The sequence below is a fragment of the Entelurus aequoreus genome, linkage group LG24, assembly GCF_033978785.1.
Source record: "Entelurus aequoreus isolate RoL-2023_Sb linkage group LG24, RoL_Eaeq_v1.1, whole genome shotgun sequence".
NCBI classification, from domain to species: Eukaryota; Metazoa; Chordata; class Actinopteri; order Syngnathiformes; family Syngnathidae; genus Entelurus; species Entelurus aequoreus.
Window position 1 is genome coordinate 6539543 of NC_084754.1, and position 22958 is coordinate 6562500.

At 36.7% G+C, this 22958-nt stretch overlaps 1 protein-coding gene across 3 annotated transcripts in view; it reads left to right on the top strand.

Annotated features, from left to right (window-relative positions):
• The window catches only part of LOC133641840 (nuclear pore complex protein Nup93), a 59478-nt gene extending 40673 nt beyond the window's left edge, over nucleotides 1-18805 (top strand). For 2 of the 3 annotated variants that reach the window (XM_062035902.1, XM_062035904.1), the window contains 13 exons: nucleotides 2071-2228; nucleotides 2323-2488; nucleotides 3289-3382; nucleotides 9114-9305; nucleotides 9381-9507; nucleotides 9582-9654; nucleotides 10920-10964; nucleotides 12067-12183; nucleotides 12269-12387; nucleotides 12468-12585; nucleotides 14196-14279; nucleotides 14359-14487; nucleotides 18583-18805. In XM_062035902.1, coding sequence (XP_061891886.1) covers nucleotides 2071-2228; nucleotides 2323-2488; nucleotides 3289-3382; nucleotides 9114-9305; nucleotides 9381-9507; nucleotides 9582-9654; nucleotides 10920-10964; nucleotides 12067-12183; nucleotides 12269-12387; nucleotides 12468-12585; nucleotides 14196-14279; nucleotides 14359-14487; nucleotides 18583-18693 — 1533 coding nt within the window. In that variant the 3' untranslated portion in view covers nucleotides 18694-18805. The remainder of the gene's footprint in view (nucleotides 1-2070; nucleotides 2229-2322; nucleotides 2489-3288; nucleotides 3383-9113; nucleotides 9306-9380; nucleotides 9508-9581; nucleotides 9655-10919; nucleotides 10965-12066; nucleotides 12184-12268; nucleotides 12388-12467; nucleotides 12586-14195; nucleotides 14280-14358; nucleotides 14488-18582) is intronic. The other variant, XM_062035903.1, reaches the window with a different exon arrangement.
• Nucleotides 18806-22958: the final 4153 nt, after the last annotated feature.

Here is a 22958-nt window from a genome sequence, read left to right on the forward strand (position 1 = left end):
ATTCTGATGACTTGCATTGATACGAATCAGACAGTAGTGATGATAATGTCCACATTTTCAAATGGAGGAGAAAACAAGTCCTCCTTTCTGTCCAATACCACATGAAAGTGGTTAGTTTTTGGCATCTTATTTGTCTAGCTTTCATACTCGTTTTTATACACTTTTCAAGAAATACATTGACGAAAAACTCCGTAGCTTGCTAGCTTGTGCACGCCAGCTTTCTGAGACTCTTATTTTATTAGCGCAGGCAGGATGAAGCAGCGCTTTTATTGTGAAGACAGGAACTGTGCAGTCGGTCTTTAGAGTTTTGACGGAAGGTACGGCGCGAGAGTCTGTTGAAATAAAAAGTGTTTCTCGCCTTCCTGTCTTGTCATTTTTTCTTAATAATGAGCTTGTAGCAGCCAGCGTCATCTCACAAGACCCTTGGGTGCCGTGAATGTCGATCAAGTGACGAAAGTGACTTGATTGAAGTGACTCATTTTTAGGTCTATTTTTTTTAATGCCTGGCTGGCTGTCGACTGACACACCCTCCGCAATCAACCGGTAGCTCGCGATCAACGTAATGGGCACCCCTGTGGTAAAGTAAGCTCTTATGTCGATTGTGGACTTGAGTTCAGTTGCACTTGTAAAACCTGTTAACTACATGTTTCGTCTGAGCACTTTTGAGATGATCATGCCAACTGTCTTTTGTCATAGAAACTAAATTACCGTTAATTGATATGCTAATCATAGCTAATTAGAGTCTATGCTAGGCAAAATTTGGAGAGTGTTACGTATGTACATAAAATTAATCATGACATCAGTATATCTACTGTGCTTTTTTTCACAGAAGCCAGGCAAATTGAAGTAAGACTGGACTAATACTTGGCAAATGTGCTTAAACTATACTGTCAAAATGGAATTTCAGCCATGTAGAAAATATAAAGCCTATCAACCCCAATAAGATGTTAGCCACATTTATTGACTTATTTGCAGATGAAGCATCTTTGCTTGCAGGTAACCTGTCTTAACATTAGCATTCATCGTGTACTAAAGTAAAGTAGTTATGTTATTTGATTTCAGTTTGTTCATGTTTTAAATGTATATTTATTTAGAAATGTAAAATATAATTTATAATGTGAAAATAGAAAGAGTTTGTGTAAATAACCTCAGATAAATGTAGGGCTTTCAAGATCCACTATTCCAAATATTTATTTCTTTTTTAGTATTTCCCCAATCACATCCCTGATTCATAGAATTGCTTTTACTTCAATAATGTATATTATAAGTCTGCAACAACTGCATCAGACACAAGAAAGTATCCTCTGCTTATAAAACTTTAAGGGGAACTGCACTTTTCTTGGGAATCGTTCACAATCATTATGATTGACAAAAAGACGGATGTATTTTTTTTTATGCATTCTAACTCGTAAATAAGTCAGTTTATAATGGAGTTGATGGGAGGCCCTCTAAATAGCCATCCAAAAACTGCCAACAATATTCAATTTACATTTTGTGACTTGAATATTAACCAAGTATTAGTGATATTTTTATCATAAGCGCAAACCCATACAAACTATTTTAGTGGCGCATTGTCACAGAGCGCTAACTAGCTTGTTGATGCTATATTGACGTCATGAGCTGGTGAGCTGCTTTGTCGCTTCGGAGGTCAAGAAAGTTTATTCTTGATCATAAATGTCTCTCACTTATATTGATCTAACAAAACTGGAAACAAATATTTAAAAAAAAAAAAGGCTAGAAACACACAAAAGCACACAAAGTGGCACAGTAGCAGTACTCTGCAGACTGAATGATCATCAGAGATCAATGAGCTCATCCACAATGGCTGCGTAGCCGTGCACAAAATGGCTGCTCTGCAGGTAAATGGGTGGATGAAACGTTCATACACTGAGACAAGGTTAGTTCTACAAAGCATATTTGTAGTCTGTCCGTGGTTCGGAAATCGAAAAGTTTGTACAATGAGGGGTCCGTACGTACATCAGGCCGTTAAGATAAAATCTTTGAATATGTTGTCGCAAAATGAGGGTTATTTTCCTTCTAATCTTAATTGTTTAATGTCTGCTTATCCAGGATGGTGAAATCGAGGGCCACCCAGTTTGGGCTGTGATCTACTATTGTCTGCGTTGCGGAGACCTAACGGCAGCGATGCACGTAATCAACCGAGTGCAGCACCAGCTTGGCGAGTTCAAGACCTGGTTTCAAGAGTACGCAAACAGCCCTGACAGACGGTGAGAAATGTGCAGCAGCTTGTTGAGATTTCACTCAAGTGTAGACTGTAATAGAATGCCCCTCTAAGTATTACATCTGTTTGTTTTTTTTAAGTCTTTCCCCAACTTCAGAGAACAAGCTTCGTCTACACTACCGCAGAGTGCTGAGGAACAGCGCAGACCCTTACAAGAGAGCTGTCTACTGTCTCATCGGCAAATGTGACATTAGCGATAACCATGGAGAAGTGGCAGACAAGACTGAAGACTATCTTTGGCTTAAGGTAACGTGTATATCTGTTGATAGTACTATCTGGTAGAGTCCTGCACAATTGCTTAATACCGGTTCAAGGATCTAAGAACCCATTGAAGTCGTTGACATGTCTATGTCCACTCATTTTTCAAGTCCTGGTCAACTGTGTACTTATTATTACTTAAGTGCCTGCTTAAGTCAACTTCAATGTAAAGTGTTCATGGCCGGCATAAAATTTGAGGACCTAAGATTGTTCATTTCTATGAAGAATGGGTGTATTTATGTCAACATGTGTTGTAGAATTTCATAATTATCACTAAGCAGTGTGAAACAGAACCATAACTACTGTCTAGTTGGACACAGTTAAAACACCCAAAGGGTGACTTCCTGTTCAGTGAAGAGTAACCTTCACAATAAAAGCATGGCAGAATATACCCATTAAAAAGTCTTGTCATTGTAATCAAGATATGAAATTAAAGTACCACAGCACCTCTGTTAGATAAGAATATAAAGTATCATTTAGAGGAAAACCATGCCAAAACTGTCTCTGAGCAAAGTCGCAATATGCAAGCAATGTCTAACTGATGAAGCTTAATTGGATGAGAGACGAAACATTATCTAAGACAAACCGAACAGTCCAGCTATATTCAATTTTAGTTTGGATTTCTTTTATGTTAAAAACCGCTAATGTCGACAGCAGTCTGGTGCATCAAGACATAAACGGGTTCCACTGTAGTATTTATCAGCTTTTTGTTTAGTTTCTATTTACTTTCATTTGGATTGTGGTTACATATTGGTTATATATGATTACACATTGCTTGCTCTTTGCAGCTGAGTCAGGTGTGTTTCGATGATGATGGCAGCAGCTCCCCTCAGGACAGACTGACCTTGCCACAGCTCCAAAAACAACTGCTGGAGGACTACGGTATGTAGTAACGGTCTGTTACACACATACAGGTCACACTTAAGTTATATTTTCTTGAATCTTTTTGTCGCGTTTTCCATCAGTGTACTAGAATTGTATTGCTGTGGTGGAAACGGCAGAGGAATCTGTGTTAGCTTTATAGTTTGTAAATGTAAAATTTAAGGATTAGATAGAAAGTGAGTGTCTAGTCAAAAATACAATAATATTCCAAAACCACATAACTGGAAAATTAAACATGTATTAGTTGTAGAAACTGCATTTTACAACACATAATTGTTTGAATCAACTAGATTAAGTAAAAAACATAAAATAATTAATGTTGAACAATTACTTTTTTAAATTTAAATATGTCTTTTAGTTGAATAATAATTTAACTAATTTAGTTGAGCAAGAAGCCACAACGTGTGACTGAAAAGCCAAAGCAAATGCATACTACTTTCTTATTTTAAGCAGGAAAAATAGTTAATTAGTTCATGCAAATCTGGATCATACTCTGATGAACATTTAAAGTAGCAAGTGGAGGAACACGGCCTTCAGCCTTTCAGCCTTTTATTGCTCGTATAATGAAATAAATGAAATTATGGTCAATTTAACTTGGCTTTTTTTTATACCAGAATTAGAAACAAAAATCAAATTTCATGTCAAAGTAAAAACAGATTTTTCACTGGTGTGTATTAATTTTAAAATGTATAATGTAAAATAAATGTTTGTACAAATAAAAGTACAAACACAGTAAAGTGCAGTTCCTCTAAAAGGGAACTGCACTTTCTTTTTGGAATTTTGTCTAACGTTCACAATCATTACGAAAGACAGGACGATGGTTGGACATTTTTTTTATGCATTCTAACTTGTAAATACAAGTCCACTTACAATGAAGCCAATGGGAGCTCCTCTATTTTGCCCATAAAACCGTACAAAAATGGCCAACAATACTCCATTTACATTTCGTGATTTGAATATTAACCAAGCATTAGTGATTGTTTTTATAACCGCTAACGCAGACAAACAATTTAAAGCGGCGCCGGGATCACTTCCGTGTGTCTATGTTTACATTATCGAGTGGTCTGCTGCTCCCTCGCTTCCTTGCTCGCTGTAAGTTTATTCTAGATCATAATCATGCATCTCACCTGGACATGAGACGTCTGAGTAGGTATTCCGACAAGTTGGTACACTTTGACACCCACTGGCAAGGACGACACGAAAAGACGGGTGTTCCCCCCACAGGCACTCTCAATTGAGCATAGCCAGACACATGACTAGATTCTGTAAAATTCATTGTTATTACAAAGTCCAAAAAAAGATTAACTTAAAATGACAGTTGGTGCACATCACCACAAACACACCATTGTGGGGTTACTTCTCAACAACAGGCATTGGAAGGCTTGTAAAGGTAGAGGGGAACATGAATGCAGAAACATTATTTTCCAGCATATGAATTAGTTTATGCTGGAAAAATTAAGAATTTAATTATTTTCCAGCAAAACAACAACCACAATCACACAGCAAAAGCTACACAGAGTTGGTTCAAAGACAACAAGCACAATGTTCTAGAGTGGCCAAGTGAAAGCCCAGATCTCAATCCAATTGAGAATTGGTGACTGGACTTAAAAAGAGCTGTTCACGACCGCGACCCCAAGCAACCTGACAGAGTTTGAGCTGTTTTGTAACGCGGAATGGGGAAAATGTGCAGTGTCCGGATCTGGGTTGGCGTATTAGCAAGAACTTCACAATACGATACGAGTCACGATACAATACAGTATGTGAACTCTTGTAAAAAGAAAAAAAGCCAAATAAGCAATAAAAAGATCAAGGTGAATACTTTTTCTAGCAAGCTCACAGGTGACCACATCTGCAGTCAAGAAGTTTAAAAAAAAAAAAATTAGCACATACCCACAACACACACATAATCCCCATACTGTAGTTTCTTTCCCTGGCTGTCCTCACAAAATGACCCTGCTGAATTCTGATAAGACTGTTGGTTGCACTCAATAGTTTTCACCCCCTCTGCCCAGCGGGAACCGCAGCCTCAAGCCTCATTCTGTTTTCCCTCTGTGCCACGGCACCCTGCGTTGCCTGGCACCACGTTTCCTGTTGTCCTCCATCTTGCTTCACAGCATGACATGAAGCCCAAAGCCTTCTCTTGGTTTCTGCCAGCACTTGCCCGCCTCGCATGGCCTCTGTCCCTGACGTTTGTTCGCTTCTATCTGTTATGCCTTCTTTTCTGTCATTCTTCTCTCTCGTTCTGTTGTTTTTGCACCATCCTCCCTCCCACTGATATTCTTTCTTTTTTTTTTTTCACCCCTCACTTGTACATTTGCTCTTTCTCCAACATCCACCCTCTTTATCTCTTCTCCCTCATCCCTTTTCTCCTCGTTCTCGCTTGCTCCCTCTCTCTTTTCTCGTATGCTCAGTGCTTTTTGAACTAAAGCGCTGCCAGTCTGAGATAAGGCTATAAAATGGCTGACATAGTCCACCCTGTTCTACTCCGCAAAGTTGAAGGCAGCAAGAGGATTAAGCATTATAATTAAAAAGTAAACTTGATGACTAAGTACCTGTGCATGTTTTCAAAAGTCGTCAACTTACATGTTAGTTGCCATGGTGAAACTGTCAGATGGCAAATTGTGCGGCTCATGCTATTTAGTGGCAAGGGATTAGGCAAGTCACTGTTTGGATAAATGTAATTGTATTTTTGTGCACATACACATTTTGTTGTAAACTGTCTGGGGTTTTTTCTCTGCTGTTCTCTCTGTGCTCACTAATGTGGAACCTGCACTCACTTTACTGTGATGCATGCAAACTTGAAGCCTGCACTAAGCACACATTTCTGTTAAATGGTATTTGCTAAGAGCCTCTCCTCTAATAATTCATACCAGGTGGTAGTTCTGAATGCATCAGTTTTTAGCTGCTAGACATTAAAGACGTAATTGCTAAACCTAGCAGTTCAGTTCCTGTGCTGTTGTTAACAAAAACAGCAGCACCTATGGATGTGAATAAATATTTTCTTCCCCCTCAGAGTAGAGATGTTGTAGCATCTGTGATGTACAGTGTTGTGTGCGGCTCCATTTTATGGTTCCAAGTAGCTATGTGCATTTGGATAAGTTCTGCACAGTGCAATTTCTCTAGTTTTCTACTTAGGGCTGTCAAATTATTATTATTTTTAAATTAAATCCGATTAATCACATTTTGGTATTTGAATTAATCATGATTATCATGATTCGCTTGCATAATTGAAATTAGCTTAAGTAAACACTCCAATATTTCTACACAAATACAATTCTATTGTCAGAATGTCATGCAGGAAGGTTTTTAAACGTTTTATTTGGAGGTATGTCATTTATTTGCACATAACTTGGTAACAGTTTTATCTAAAGTTCTTTCAAGCTGTATTTCGGAGTGAAATTTGCCTGCGAGTACACAAGTTGAAGTCTCCTTGTTCATTTTTGTACTGGTGTATGCATTGATCTGAGCACTGACCCTATAGCAGTTACGGTAAAAGAACTTAAACGATCAAAATAAATTGCAGGATTAATCAAAGTGTGTACATGATCATTGCAATAATTTTTTGTGAATAATCACATGAGTTAACTCATTCATTTTGACAGCTCTACTTTTACTGTTTTTAAACTTTAATTTTACTTAAAATGTACAAGTGCTAGGGGTGCTAAAAAAATTGTATTGCAATCCGAAACTTAACTTGTATAATTTCTGATTCTAAATCGAGTCATAATTTTAAAAAATCGATAATAAAAACCAGTAGTTTACAATATTGAACCTTTTCACAACTTTTCACATTTTACGAAATACTGAATCTGTCTAAACTTTTTCCACAGAGGGCTGCATAGTAAAAAAAAAAATTAAAGAATGCAGGTGGTACACTCATGCATTTTATACATTAAGATTTGTGAAAAAAGAAACATTGTTATCTTAGCCTTTGTGCTGTAGGTGACAAAGCAAATAGTTGAGTATCATTAATAATGAATAAATATTTAATTTTCAGAACATGACGGGGGTCAACAAAAAAGTTTAACTGTGGGCCGAAAATGGCCCACGGGCCGCACTTTAGACACCCCTGCTATACACTATAACCAACAAAAGTATTAAGAAATACATACACTACCGTTCAAAAGTTTGGGGTCACATTGAAATGTCCTTATTTTTGAAGGAAAAAGCACTGTACTTTTCAATGAAGATAACTTTAAACTAGTCTTAACTTTAAAGAAATACACTCTATACATTGCTAATGTGGTAAATGACTATTCTAGCTGCAAATGTCTGGTTTTTGGTGCAATATCTACATAGGTGTATAGAGGCCCATTTCCAGCAACTATCACTCCAGTGTTCTAATGGTACAATGTGTTTGCTCATTGGCTCAGAAGGCTAATTGATGATTAGAAAACCCTTGTGCAATCATGTTCACACATCTGAAAACAGTTAAGCTCGTTACAGAAGCTACAAAACTGACCTTCCTTTGAGCAGATTGAGTTTCTGGAGCATCACATTTGTGGGGTCCATTAAACGCTCAAAATGGCCAGAAAAAGAGAACTTTCATCTGAAACTCGACAGTCTATTCTTGTTCTTAGAAATGAAGGCTATTCCACAAAATTGTTTGGGAGACCCCAAACTTTTGTACAGTAGTGTAATTGTCTGTAGTGAATCTTTAGAATGTAAGAGTTGCACTTTTTAAATTGAACTACTGAAAATAATTAGCTTTCAAAAATATTCAAATTCAGCGAGAGAGTATAGTAGTATATTATTAGTAATAGTACATATTTACCGTACTTGTGATTTTGGCCAGAGCCATGCCTAATTTGATTTCAGTTCTTATATTTTTACTTTGATCTAACAAAACTGCTGTGGTCATTTTGTTGTAAATCTTTTTTTTTGTCAATTATATTTATATAGCGCTTTTCTCTAATGACTCAAAGCGCTTTACATAGTAAAACCCAATATCTAAATTACATTTAAACCAGTGTGGGTGGCACTGGGAGCATGTGGATAAAGTATCTTGCCCAAGGACACAACAGCAGTGACTAGGATGGCGGAAGCGGGGATCGAACCTGGAGCCCTCAAGTTGCTGGCACGGCAGCTCTACCAACCAAGCTATACCGCCAATCTTGACTACAATGACAATAAGGCTTTCATACATGCATAAAGCTTTCTTCCGGTGCCTAACAAATAGAAAAAGTAAGAAGGAATGGGCGCATTTGAATAGTTACCGTGGTAGAATCCAGGTTAACACGGACATGCTTTTATTTTTGAAGTTCACTTTGCACTGAACAGGAAATCACTGTATGCACATTTTAATGCTTTGTGACTATTACAGTTACGTTGCTATTGTTGAAGCTAATACTATGATATGTCGCCATAAACTGAGCCATTTGTCATAGAAATGACCAGTTTGGCTCTCAAATTTTATATTGACAAAAGTGGCTGACATACAACGAAGACTTGCTTTTTTGCAATAAGAAAAACACACTGGACCAAGACTATGAGTTGGTTAACACAAGTTGTCGACATAAGTGGGACCAAATTAAATGGGTTCCAATGTACTGTGTAATATTGTAAATAAATAAATTAAGGCCTACCCCCAAAATAACCTCACCTCTAAAAGAAGCTTTATCCCCATGCAGTTTAGTGAATAAATGCCCCTGCCACTATGTAAAAAAAAGGATACTCAAAAAGAAAAAAGTGCTTAAAGGTTGATGCTTTTTTCTTTGCTCTTATCCAACAGGCGAATCCCATTTCTCTGCGAGCCAGCAGCCATTCCTGTATTTCCAAGTGTTATTCCTCACAGCTCAGTTTGAGGCCGCTGTGGCTTTCTTGTTCCGCGTTGAGCGACTACGCAGTCATGCCGTACACGTAGCGCTGGTCTTGTACGAGCTGCGACTGCTCCTCAAGTCTTCTGGGCAAAGCGCTCAGCTATGTGAGTAAAAGAACACAGAGGCAGGGCAGTATGAAAAAGAGACTATTTAGATTTTAAATCATTGTCTCTGTCCAGTGAGTCAAGAACCTGGTGACCTTCCCACTGTACGACGCCTCAACTTTATCCGCCTGCTCATGCTTTATACTCGCAAGTTTGAGTCCACGGATCCACGGGAAGCCCTGCAGTACTTTTACTTCTTACGGTAATTTCACAAGACGTACTGTATGCTATGGTTTGTCCACAATGCTTTCTAATGCTTTCAATGTGTATCTGCAGCAATGAGAAAGACAGCCAGGGAGAGAACATGTTTATGCGATGCGTCAGTGAACTTGTGATTGAAAGTCGAGAGGTGGGTCACCTATTTTCTGTATAGTAGAAAGATGACCAGTGAAGATCTGGGGCCGTACTTATCAAGCTTCTTAGAATTACTCCTAAGAAGTCTGCTAAGAGTTGACTTAAGAGTAAATAAATTCTTCGCTGAAAGCTGCACTTAAAAGTTAGTTATCAAGCGTCTTACTCACACTTTCAGCGAAGTGTAGGACTGAATCTTAAGTGTCACACTCAGAGCTGAATTACGACATTACTATGTGCCGTAAACGGAATTTTAGGTGACGTCATTTCTGTGTCCATAGAAATGACCAATCACAGAAAGGAATCCGTTGTCTAAGAATAAAGAAATATCTTGGAAATATTTAAGTGGACAATGGGAGTGTATATTTTGACAATAAACTACAAAATAATACAAAAATAACTACTCCCCGCCGGCACTCACGCTACCGCTCCCTCTCTTCTCTTCTCTCGCCCACACACTCACTGACGTCACTCACCTCACGGCCACACACATACGCTACTGTCATAACATTTTCTTTCCAATTCATTAATTAGGCAACTAATTTGAAACTGGTGTGGGTGGCTCTATATATACTAGCCCACTGCAGCCACATGCAGAAATCAACATGGAATCGAAAAGTATTAAATCTGTGACAAAAATAATACCCGCTCTGTCTAAACGATACCGTTTGATCAGCTGCTCGTCGTCAAACAAATCCAGAACATCGTTCCGCTCCCTGAATGTTCGCGCATGTCTCTCTCGCCTCAGTGCCATCCCCTGCTGGCAACTCCTAACCACTTAAGACACCTCTGAAGGTCTCTTAAATATCGTGGAGAGTAGGAGTGATTCTTAGACTTAAGAACGTTGATAAAAAGCTTTTATTCTTAAGTTTGAGAGTAGGACTAAATTTCGCAAATTCTCAGGACTTAAGTGTAAAATGGCACTCTAAGAAGCTTGATAAGTACAGCCCCTGGTTGCCTTTTTTACTAGTGTCAATTTTGGAAAAACAAAACAATGCACATGTTGAAGTTCTATGCAAGTATATAAACCTTAAGTTGTGATTGACCTCATTCAGGTACACATGTGTCAGAATTTAATCAGAATCAACTCCAGGATGGTGTGTTGATGGGCGTGGTCATTATTAGTGTGGCATCAGTGGACTGATTGAATTAATAGCTGCGGGAAGCATTAGCAAATTACTTCCAATTACTGAGCTAAATTGATTAAAAAATGTTCAGAGCAAGTTGTAATTGGATTGGATATTTTTATTTTTCTCTTAACAGTTTGACATGTTGCTGGGAAGACTGGAGAAGGACGGAAGCAGGAAGGTAAGACAGTCTTTTTTTAAATACTTGACTGAAGTACAGTACTTTGGGATTTTTTCCCCCAAAAAATCTGACAAAAACCATAGCAATGTTTTTCCAATTAATCCGTTTCAGACACTTAAAATTATAAACATAAAACACATGTTATAGAGAACACTTGGAGTTTGATGAGAATAAAACAATGTGAAATACATATAAATTACAAATAAAAGAGTTAAATAAACATTTAATACAGTTGTCTCTTGCCACATTGTGGTTCAAATATTGAGGCTTCACCACATTGTGGATTTAATTGTTTTGTTATCTGAAGCATATTCTACAAGAGTTTTGGCCTAAATTAAGTATCGCTCAAGCATAACAATGGCTAAATGAACTAAAGACATCAACACTGCAAAACTATTGGCCACTATAAGAGACTAAACCAACCAGAGCGCACTGTTCAATCTCTTGGCCAATAAATGTCTCAACTTCAGGCAGAATTCCTATAATGGATTAAAAAAGTGCAAAAGTAACTTATTTCAACTCTAGACGGCTCTCATAACATTGAAAAACATATTTAGAAGGTTGTAAACCATTTTTTATTGCTACAGCTATAAAAATATTGGATGTATATTTAATTGTTCCTATGTCTCGCGGTCATAAACAAGGGGTGACTATATCACTTTTACCTTTATTGAAGCTACTTGTTAAGAGAAAACGGCGAGGAGGGGAGACCCACAAGGACATCCTCTCTGTACTTTGCTACAAGTTATTTTTTTTATTCAATGGTGTTTCTCACCTTATTGACTAATTTGGTTTTGCTGGTATACAAGAAGCAGAGCAAAACTTTCCAAAAAATGCTGTCAAATCATACAAAAAGTCGGTCATATGGAAACAGAGGTAACGCTGTACTTGCTTTAGCTCTCCAATTAACCTTAGATCAAAGTGTTTTACATTCACAAAACCTGTAAACAGCTCAAAACTAAATTTTTACAAGTTGAAAATGTTCAGTTGAGTGGAGATCAAGCATGCATGAACAAATGTCCTCAGTCACCTCTTTGTAGGTTTTTACTTGGCAATTTCACATCAGCTTTTTGCCTCAGTCTGTTTGTCTGTGTTCCTCTAGCCTGGAGTCATTGATAAGTTTGCAGGAGACACCAGAGCCATCATTAGTAAAGTGGCCTTGGAGGCAGAGAACAAGGGTTTGTTTGAGGAAGCAGTCAGACTCTATGAGCTGGCCAAGGTGAGTACAGATTCACCTTCAACCCAGTTTCCTCCAGATCACAGCCGTCTCATTTTTTAACCCTTTTTCCACTTCGCCTGTGAAGAATCCAGACAAGGTGTTGGAGCTTATGAACAAGTTGTTGAGTCCTGTCATTGCCCAAATCAGCGCTCCTCAGTCCAATAAGGAGAGGCTAAAAAACACTGCTGTCGCCATCGCTGAGCGGTCAGGACCAACATAATGCACTATTTTAATTCTGTCTATGCAAATAGATTTGCTTAAAGCCTGTTATTTTCCCCTTGCAGGTATCGCTCTCAAGGAATTGCTGGAGACAAGTTTGTCGATAGCACTTTCTATCTTCTATTAGACCTGATGACCTTCTTTGACGAGTACCATGCAGGTCATGTTGACAGAGCGTATGATGTGAGGGCTTCGACAGAAAAAATTTACAGTGGAACCCGCTTATGTCGAACATCCTTCTGTGTCAACCAAATCATTAAGTCTCCGCCAACCGGATTTTTTGTATTACTAATGAGTGCCTGCTTAAGAAGAGATTAACATGGTTAACTACATTTATTGAGATAAAATATGAGACCCAAAGTAGTCATTTGTATGACAGGTTGATTTATGTTGACATGTGTCAGCATTGTTGACTTCATCATTATTACTAAGCATTGTGAAACGACACACAACACAACTGTCTTGTAACACAACATAAAAAGGTGCACACAATGACTTCTTATTTAGTGTAAACTAAGCTTCAAAATAAAAGCATGGCAATATTAACTTTGATTGTACCACAATTATTTTTTTCCAGATTGTTTCCAGGTTTTTAGCCACCGGGAGAAAATTTTGCACATGCACAAAATTGTTGTCCTTGTAGTCAAAACTACTGCAGCAACTCTGCTAAAGCAAATACAAAATATGGATATGACTTTTGCAACAGTTAACGATTTGATTTCGATTCTTGGGGTAATGATTTGATTCAGAATCATTCTCAATTCAACATGATTGTCGATTGAAACCGATTCTCGCAATATATTATTTGGTATAAAAATTTGATTAAAACATTTTTAAAACAATTTACAAAAGATCCTCTTGGCTACTGACATATGACGTAAATGCACAACGAGTAAGCTGCAGATGGCTTAAAAAAGTATTTAAAAATTATTTTACAGTACTTTAAAAAAAAAAAGGATTAGATCGATTTTTGAAAATATAACTATTTTAAATTAGAATTGCAATTCAAATGTGAACAGATTTTTTTCAGCACCCTTATTATAAAATATACAAAATACAGGCAATTCTAAATGAAAATATGCTCAAAAGGAGGAAATTGGTGTCGTCAAACTGCCAAAGGTTAAAAAAATGCCTGCTCAAAGCAGGGGTTTCAAACTCATTTTCATTGAGGACAGTAATTTAAAAAAACATTTATTTACATTATGCATGTGGGTAATAACCTGTGATTAATCATGATTAATCGAAATGCATATGCATTTGATCATTAGGTTTTTTTGGGTATAAATCTCTTTAAAATCATAAATAAAGGTGAGAAGCAGATATTTAACTATTTGTTTTTATCTTACGAATATAGTTTTGCAATACAGTATATAATAATATAATTGGCATGATCAGATAATATTAAAGTTTAAAATATGCATATTTTTTTCTGTCAAAATTTAAAGAACGAATGCATTTAGTAAAAATAAAAAATAAAAGTATTTTATTGAAACCAATTTTTTCCAGGCTTTCACGGGCCTCAATGAATGATGTGCCAGGCCAGAACTGGCCCCCGGGCCTTCAGTTTGACACCTGTGGCTTAAAGTCACAAGCGTAAGGCTGGTTTGAATTTTGTACATGTCGACAATTGCTTATGTCAACGCCGCTTTTACTGTATTTACCGTCGACATCAGCGGGTTCCATCGTACAGTTACTTGCTGTTTTTGTCACCATGGTGCAATGACAATAGAGATTTATTCATCAGTGTCAGAAGGGAGAGGAATATGCAAAGCTAACAGCGTTTATGTTGTCAGGTGATGGAGCGTCTCAAACTTCTACCCCTCAGCCAGGACAGTGTGGAGGAGAGAGTGGCAGCCTTTAGGAACTTCAGTGACGAGGTGAGAGAAAATACTTGAATGCAAATAGAAACATTCCTATTCTGACATGTTTCAAGAGCTCTTTTTCCCCCCTCTGCAGGTGCGTCACAACTTGTCAGAGGTCTTACTTGCCTCTATGAACATCCTGTTCACGCAGTACAAGCGCCTAAAGGGTGCACCAGCAGGCACACCGGGACGAGCTCAGAGAACCTTGGATGACCGAGACACGGTGAGGAGAAGCTCATTAGAAAACACAGTCAAACATTATTTTACAAATAACAGGTGAGCTTTTGAGGAGAGCTATTGGAACCCATTACAGTAGGCAGTGTCGTGACTCTTCACCGCTTAAAAAAATGGCACCGACTTGCACATGTTTTTGCATTTGCCTCACTTGCAATGAATGAACTCGTTAACAGGGATTCCTACATTTTGATTATCTTATGATTAGCGACAAAAAAAAACTATGCAATGGTGCAAACATTTACCTGTTTTTTGTTTTGTTTTTTCTAATTCCGCACAATAAGACTTGTTAAGAATAATTGGCATAATAAATAGATTTTATGGAGGCAACCATGCAGAACTAAATCTATTATTCAAATCAGTGAGGTTAGTAATGTTCGTTTAGAAAATGCAGCCTGCAGTTTGTCTTATTAGTCAATAAATAATGACATATATTAGCGCCCCCGCAACCCAAGAGGGACAAGCGGTAGAAAATGGGTGGTTTATTATTAGATATGACACCAATTTTCTTTGTAACATATAACACAAAGCTAAGATGCGGATGTTCTGTTCAGGCAGTTTAATATATATTAATGTACATTAAATTTGTTATAGCATTGTTAAATTAAAAAAAGAGGTATAAAAGAGGTATTCCACATCTTTTAAATGTTATGTATGTGGCCCCGGGTGGAAAAAGTTTAGATTTCCCTGCAATACAGCCATTATCTAATCGTGTTATTTGTGAGAAACCTTTAGAGGGCGCAATTAACGCCATACCATCAATGTCTACAATATAGACTGCTGGTAAGTGAACAGAGTGAAGTTGCACCTGCAGGAAAAATTAGCGCATCAATATGTCTGCAATGCTATCTGGGCATGTTTTTAGCTTTTTTCTATAGCTAATGGGCTGCCACCTATTTCACATGTTGACTTCCTCATATTATTCAACAATAATATATAAGTCTCTTTTTTATGGTAATGCATTTAGATTTAAAGGGTTTAACTCTGAGCCACATCTTTTCTGCTGTTTGTTGGTTAAACATAGCATTAAGTTAGAATTGACTGTGGGATTTGTATCTTTTATTGGCTGCTCATATATAATATATAAATCCTTTCTCTAATTTTAGTACCTTGTAAACAAGTATATACTGTATTGTTTCATTTATATGTTTTTTTTTGTATTTTACATTAAGTTTTTATTATTTCCTTTTGTAATGTGTTTATTTCATTTACAGTATTTTTTATTTGAATTTTATTTATCATATATTTATTTACCTTTTATTTGTAAGAAATAATATATCTTTATTTCTTACTTGGGCTAATGAGCATTAATGGACATAAAAATGTAAATGTGCCAGATTGTAGCCACTAGCCAGAGGCTAATTTCCATCTCCAGCAGTTTGATGATACATTCAACAATGTCCATTAAAACATAAAACAAACAACACCAGCATCAGACCTCATAAACTGTGCAATAAAAGTCACAGACTGGGATATAACACATACACGTAACAGTAGTTTGCTGAATTACCTTAGCTTAACCTCTTAAGGCCCAAGCTGTTTGTTTACATGCTTTTTTTATTTCTCTTTGCTATTTGGGCTTATTGGACCCTAATTAGAATAAAAACTGAAAATAATCTTTTTATATGATGTACTTAGTCCATGAGTACACAAAAGTGTACTTCATGTGTAGTGACATGCTAATTTTTATTTTTACCCTTTTTTTTTTCAAATCCCATTGTATGTTATACTCTTCTGACACCACCAGATAGCAGTATAAGTGTCCATATGTCGGCATAAGACCCCAATTCAGTAGTGTACACAATTTTGGAAATAAGAGCTAAAAGATGCTGTCCACGCATGTGGCCACTAAGGCCTTTAGAGATTTTAAGACAGATCAGGAATAAAATGACCATTGTAGTTAAAGTGCATCAGAGCTGATGGAAAAGCACTTTAGTGTTAAAGTAAAACGATCGCCAAAAATGTATTTTAAAAAAAAAACGGAAAAAGTTGAACATGATCTTGTTAGTACAAAACACAAATGATAACTTTCTTAATTAAAATTACTGAAGTACTAAGGTCCATAATTTAAAATTACTTCTATCAGTGGTTCTCAAACTTTTTTCACCAATGACCACCTCAGAAAAAATGTTGCTCTCAAAGTACCACCATAATGACCAAAGGTCAATACAGTAGCGTAATAGTATTCATTGATAACAAGGTAGAGGTTAAGTATATTTATATTTTTGCCCACTGTAACATTACACACAGTGACACTGTTTGAATATAAGAAAAATAAAACACTACTTTAATCAAGTGGTTCTTTGGCGTGCCTTTAGATCAGACCTGGGCATTCTGCGGCCCGCGGGCCGCATCCGGCCCTTTGTGCGTCCCTGTCCGGCCCGCGTGAGGCCAATTATAAATAACAAAATACATTTTAAAAAGTATCTATGTCGAGTGTGCAATACAACGGTGCTGCTTTTATTTTGAAAAGTATTATTTATGGGCATGTGTCCGTGTGTAACCTGCGAGTGAAGGTGCACATGCAGCGACAAGTGATGCACGGTTTACACCCGAGACGCTAAAAAGAGAAAAGTTGATAAAGAATGGCGTGTTTTCAACAAGACATGAACTGCAAAACAACGTTCCCTCTAAGGTGCGCGCCTGCGCAATTGCGCACTGCTGAAGCGTCCGCTGCGCGCAGCAAATATATGCCGCGCACCAAATCAAATCCCATCTGAATTCTAAACAAAATAAACATATTTATTCTATGTAATTTTGCAATGCAACTTTGAGTGACAGTGACAACAAGCGGCCCTAACGGTGTTCGTCTACACCGTTCAATTGAACACCGTTCAATTATTGTAACGTCTATCGAGATGCTTCGAGGACAGGAATTATATCGATCACTTTATTGAGCAAAACTGTTTATATTCGGACATAACCACACCAAAAACATGAGTAAAACACTTCTATCTCGAAAAACTAGTCATTTTCTGCCGTACAAACCAGGCCAAAACCAACTTGTCATCTGTCACCAACACGCATAGCACTAAACCACTGGTGCGTTTATGGCCACACAAAAAGTCGGACAACTCAAACACCACACAAAGTTACACTATGACTCCTCAGTCATACGTGTGCTTATTTTACTGTCATTTATTATTAATGTTAATTTATTTATATTAGTCATGGAATGCTGTTACACACACTATGTTGAAGTATTACTATTATTATTCATTATTATTATTATTATTATTATTATTTATCTTACGGTATATATCAAAAATAATATTGAGCAAAATTTAATTGAAATATTGTCGATGTGGCCCTCCAGCAGTGCTCGGGTAGCTCATGCGGCCCCCGGTAAAAATTAATTGCCCACCCCTGCTTTAGATGAAGCTTGTGGTACACGTACCTCAGTTTGAGAATCACTGACTTATATTAATGCTCTTTACACAAAAGCTGAGCAACTTTCAGCACATTTTTCCCTTTTGAATGTGAAAATGAACCGAAGCGTGACCTTAAAGGTGACCTATTATTTTTTGTCGATAAAAGTTGTTACAATTTCATTGTACCAATGCACATTTATTTTTTAAACAGTGGAGTCGTACGGACGTCAATGCATGCCGTACTTAACTTACATGGGCATACCCGTGTAAACGTTACCACCCCACGCTGTGCTTCTGAAGTTTTATACAATGTTTACAGCGTTAGCTCATTGCGCATGTTCAAAAACGACTTCAAAGGTCCTCGGGAGTGTGACCAATCACAGCGAAGTGGGCTTGATGGGAGCCCTACCTAGAGGAGGGGCCGGGCCGTAAGGCGAGGTTAATTAAACGGACTGTTTTCGTGGGGTACAGAAAATACGAAGCAGCGATGCAGACGTACGAAGATCTAATAAGCTCTCCTTGCTGGTAGTCGTGTGTAGCTGCTCTGTAGAAGTCAAATACAAAACGGCCAGAAACTGAGTACAGTAGGTCCTCTTTAATGTGAACCGTAATTATGGCACATGCAACTAAAAGATCCTGTTCCTCACTCATGTGTACACATTTGGAGAACATAGAGACAAAGTCAACCATCTCTTGATGTCTTGTGATCACAGCAGCTGCGCAGCCAAGCTCGAGCCCTGATCACCTTCGCTGGCATGATCCCCTACAACATGGCTGGAGACACCAATGCCAGACTGGTGCAGATGGAATTACTGATGAACTGACATGTCCGCAAATACACAACATTTTGGTGACACAAACTTCATTCTTCCAGTTGTTTCCTTTTTTCCCATATTTGTATCGCCAGTCATTTGGAATTAAAAAAAAAAAAACTTTTCAGTTTTTAAAGCATTTTTTTTATTCATCCCATTTCATTTGATCGCATGCATTATTGTTGAATGCACTTTTCATAGTAAGAGTCTGCAAAATTACTTTACCGACCCCACATTTTTGTACACAACACATGCTCAGAGTGACACCCTGCACTCTAGCACTTTTCTACATTTGTATTCTCGTTAAAACTAGTGCTGTCAAATTTAACGAGTTAATACATGTAATTAATCACAACCATAGCGAATTAATCATGTTTCTACTCATGCTGATTAATTATTTTAATCTGAGCCGAGGATGTCGTTCCCTTTGAGACACTCGTGATTTAGGCCTGTATAAATAAACTTTGATTGATTGATTGAGATTAATCACAATTTTGAATTGGAATTAATGGTGATTAATCACATGTTATTACTTGCTTGCAGAATTCCAATTAATTTAAAAAAGAGCCAAACATTTTGACATTTTTAACGTCAAATGTCTTACAGGAAAACATTTTTAATGTTTTACTTGAATGCATTATTTGCTCCAAATTCCTTAACCGTGTTGTTTAAGTCTCATCAGAATGCATTTTGATAAGGAGACTCCTACTGGTGTGCTAGCTGGTAAATTTCACTCGATGGGACTTTAGATAAACCTTTGTTGAAGTTTTGAGGAAATACATAAATTGCATTCAAGTAAAACATTCAAAAATGTGGAATAACAATTGTGCCCAAATATTGGGCTCTAATTTAAATGAATTTGAATTATGCAAGCTAGTATTAGCATGTGATTAATCATGTCTATTCCGGATTTAAGTGTGATTCATCTAAATTTCAAGTGTGATCAATCACAATTACCGTAATCTAAATGTATATGTGTTATTAATCATGATTAATCCAGATTAAAGTGTGGTTAATCTAAATTTTAAGTGTGATTAATCTAAATGTATGTGTTATTAATCATGATTAATTCAGATTAAAGCGTGATTCATCTAAATTTAAATTGTGATTAATCACAATTAATCTAAATGTATGTTATTAATCCAGATGTATGTGTGATTAATCACAATTATTATAATTGTATGTTATTAATCATGATTAATCCAGATTTGAGTGTGATTAATCTAAATTTAAAGTGTGATTAATCACAATTAATCTAAATGTATGTGTTATTAATCATGATTAATCCAGATTAAAGTGTGATTAATCACAATTAATCTAAATGTATGTGTTATTAATCATGATTAATCCAGATTAAAGTGTGATTAATCACAATTAATCTAAATGTATATGTGTTATTAATCATGATTAATCCAAATTACAAAATGTGATTAATCTGATATTAAAAAATAGTCATTTGACAGCACTAATTAAAATGTTGAGTACTGTTTATGAGCAGACAAAGTGAATGAGGTTGGAATTATTCATAGACAAGATTTTGGGGGATGCATGGAAGGAAAATAGTAAGATAAGATCGTGGGATATTTTAGTGTAATGTCGATTCTTGTATGCTACTGTGTGTAGACACTTGATTTTGAGGCTTTAGTGTATTATTTGTGGTGCACCCTGGTGAGAGTTGCAGTTTGTGTTGAGGTACGACTGCAGACCATCCCTCAGTCCTACTTCCTACTCTATTATAGGGGCCGTGTTCTTGCAGCAGTGTGTGAAAAATAGTTGACATGAAACAGCCTTCATTCTGACAAGCACCCCCACCACCATGCGCTCGGCTATTATGTGTGGCCCACACTCTCTGTCCTTCAGTCAGGCCTGAGAGAAGACAGATGGAGGCGCATTCTGTCAGTGCTCTACATACTGCGCACACGTCTGAGGTTCAATTAAGGCCGCGCGCTGAGTTGAGCCTACAGCTACGAAGCGGGGAGGGGGTTTCGTTTTCTTTTTCAAGGCAGGTGTGGAGCTGCTATCTGCTCCACTTGATGCGGCAGAAGAGGACGTGTCCCTCAGGTGTGTGTGCCCCAGCTGGTGTTGTGAATCAGGCCGATGACAGACACCTCCTACTAGCCGGCTATTTCACAACACCAGGGTGGCACCGCACCACTGACGACCAGCAAGACGTCATGTTTCTGTCCGATAGGGGTCAGCCGATATTGATGCATTTGATTGATTGATACTGTGTCCCTCGATGCCGCAATGTGTGTGTCACTTTAAGAGAAAACCGTGTGACCGAACCAGCTGCTGTGTCATTTGATTGTGAAAAGCACCAAACTTCTTTCGGCTCACAAGTGACAGAAAAATTAGGGGACTTTTCTAATCCAGCAGATGACCGTTCAACAGAATCAGTGCACTGTCGATACAGGTAGTGAGCCATACACTACCGGTATCGATTTGATACCAAGTCAACTCGGGGACAATATTATGGATCATTTTTACTTGAGTTGTCAAGATCCTTGAATAATTTTCTGATATTTGCCTCTGTTTAAAAAAAAAAAAATTCTAATGAATCATTATATTTTATTTTATTTTATTTTTTTATTATTAATTATTTTTATTTTATTTTTTTGTCCTGTCCAGCTTCTCAGGCAAATCATAGTTGATGGAGATGCCCATATCGGCTGTTCAGATTTATTTTTTATCACTATTTTAGGCGCAAAAATAACAATTTTGTATCAACAAGATAATACAATTTTCCCTTATGGGCCCGCATGCTGATCAAAGCAGCTTCTTATTGCTGTTAGTATATATTTGCCTTTATTTTTTTATGTTGTAATTCTAATGAATCACAATTTTAGGCGCAAAAATAAAAATGTTGTATCAACAAGATAATACAATTTTCCATTATGGGCCCGCATACTGATCAAAGTAGCTTCTTATTGCTGTTAGTATGTATTTGCCTTTATTTTTTTTATATTATAATTATAATGAATCACAATTTTAGGTGCAAAAATAACAATTTTGTATCAATAAGATAATACAATTTTCCCTTATAGGCCCGTATACTGATCAAAACAGCTTTTTATTGCTGTTAGTATATATTTGCCATTATTTTTTTATGTTATAATTTTAATGAATCACAATTTTAGGTGCAAAAAAAAAAAAATTTGTGTCAACAGGATAATACAATTTTCCCTCATGGGCTCGCATACTGATCAAAGTAGCTTCTTATTGCTGTTAGTATGTATTTGCCTTTATTTTTTTTATATTATAATTATAATGAATCACAATTTTAGTTGCAAAAATAACAATTTTGTATCAACAAGATAATACAATTTTCCCTTATGGGCCTGCATGCTGATCAAAGCAGCTTTTTATTGCTGTTAGTGTGTATTTGCCATTATTTTTTTATATTATAATTCTAATGAATCACAATTTTAGGCACAAAAATACAAATTTTGTGTCAACAGGATAATACAATTTTCCCTTATGGGCCCGCATACTTATCAAAGCAGCTTCTTATTGCTGTTAGTATATATTTGCCTTTATTTTTTTATATTATAATTCTAATGAATCACAATTTTATGCACAAAAATAAAAATGTATCAACAGGATTATACAATTTTCCCTCATGGGCTCGCATTCTGATCAAAGCAGCTTCTTATTGCTGTTAGTATATATTTGCCTTTATTTTTTTATATTATAATTCTAATGAATCACAATTTTAGGCACAAAAATAAAAATTTTGTGTCAACAGGATAATACAATTTTCCCTTATGGGCCTGCATGCTGATCAAAGCAGCTTCTTGTTGCTGTTAGTATGTATTTGCCTTTATTTTTTTATACTATAATTCTAATGAATCACAATTTTATGCACAAAAATAAAAATGTATCAACAGGATAATGCAATTTTCCCTTATGGGCCCGCATACTTATCAAAGCAGCTTCTTATTGCTGTTAGTATATATTTGCCTTTATTTCTTTATATTATAATTCTAATGAATCACAATTTTAGGCACAAAAATAAAAATGTTGTGTCAACAGGATAATAAAATTTTCCCTTAAGGGCCTGCATGCTGATCAAAGCAGCTTCTTGTTGCTGCTAGCATTAGAGCTATTTAACTCATGTCAAAATGGAAACATATACATGGCATGTCATAGAAACACCCCGAGAGGGACAAGCGGTAGAAATGGATGGATATAGGAACGCTGTACAACTGCCTTTGCATTTTTATTAGTATGCAAACTGCAATCATTAAGTTGCTCAAAAAGGTTCATTATGTCTTCTT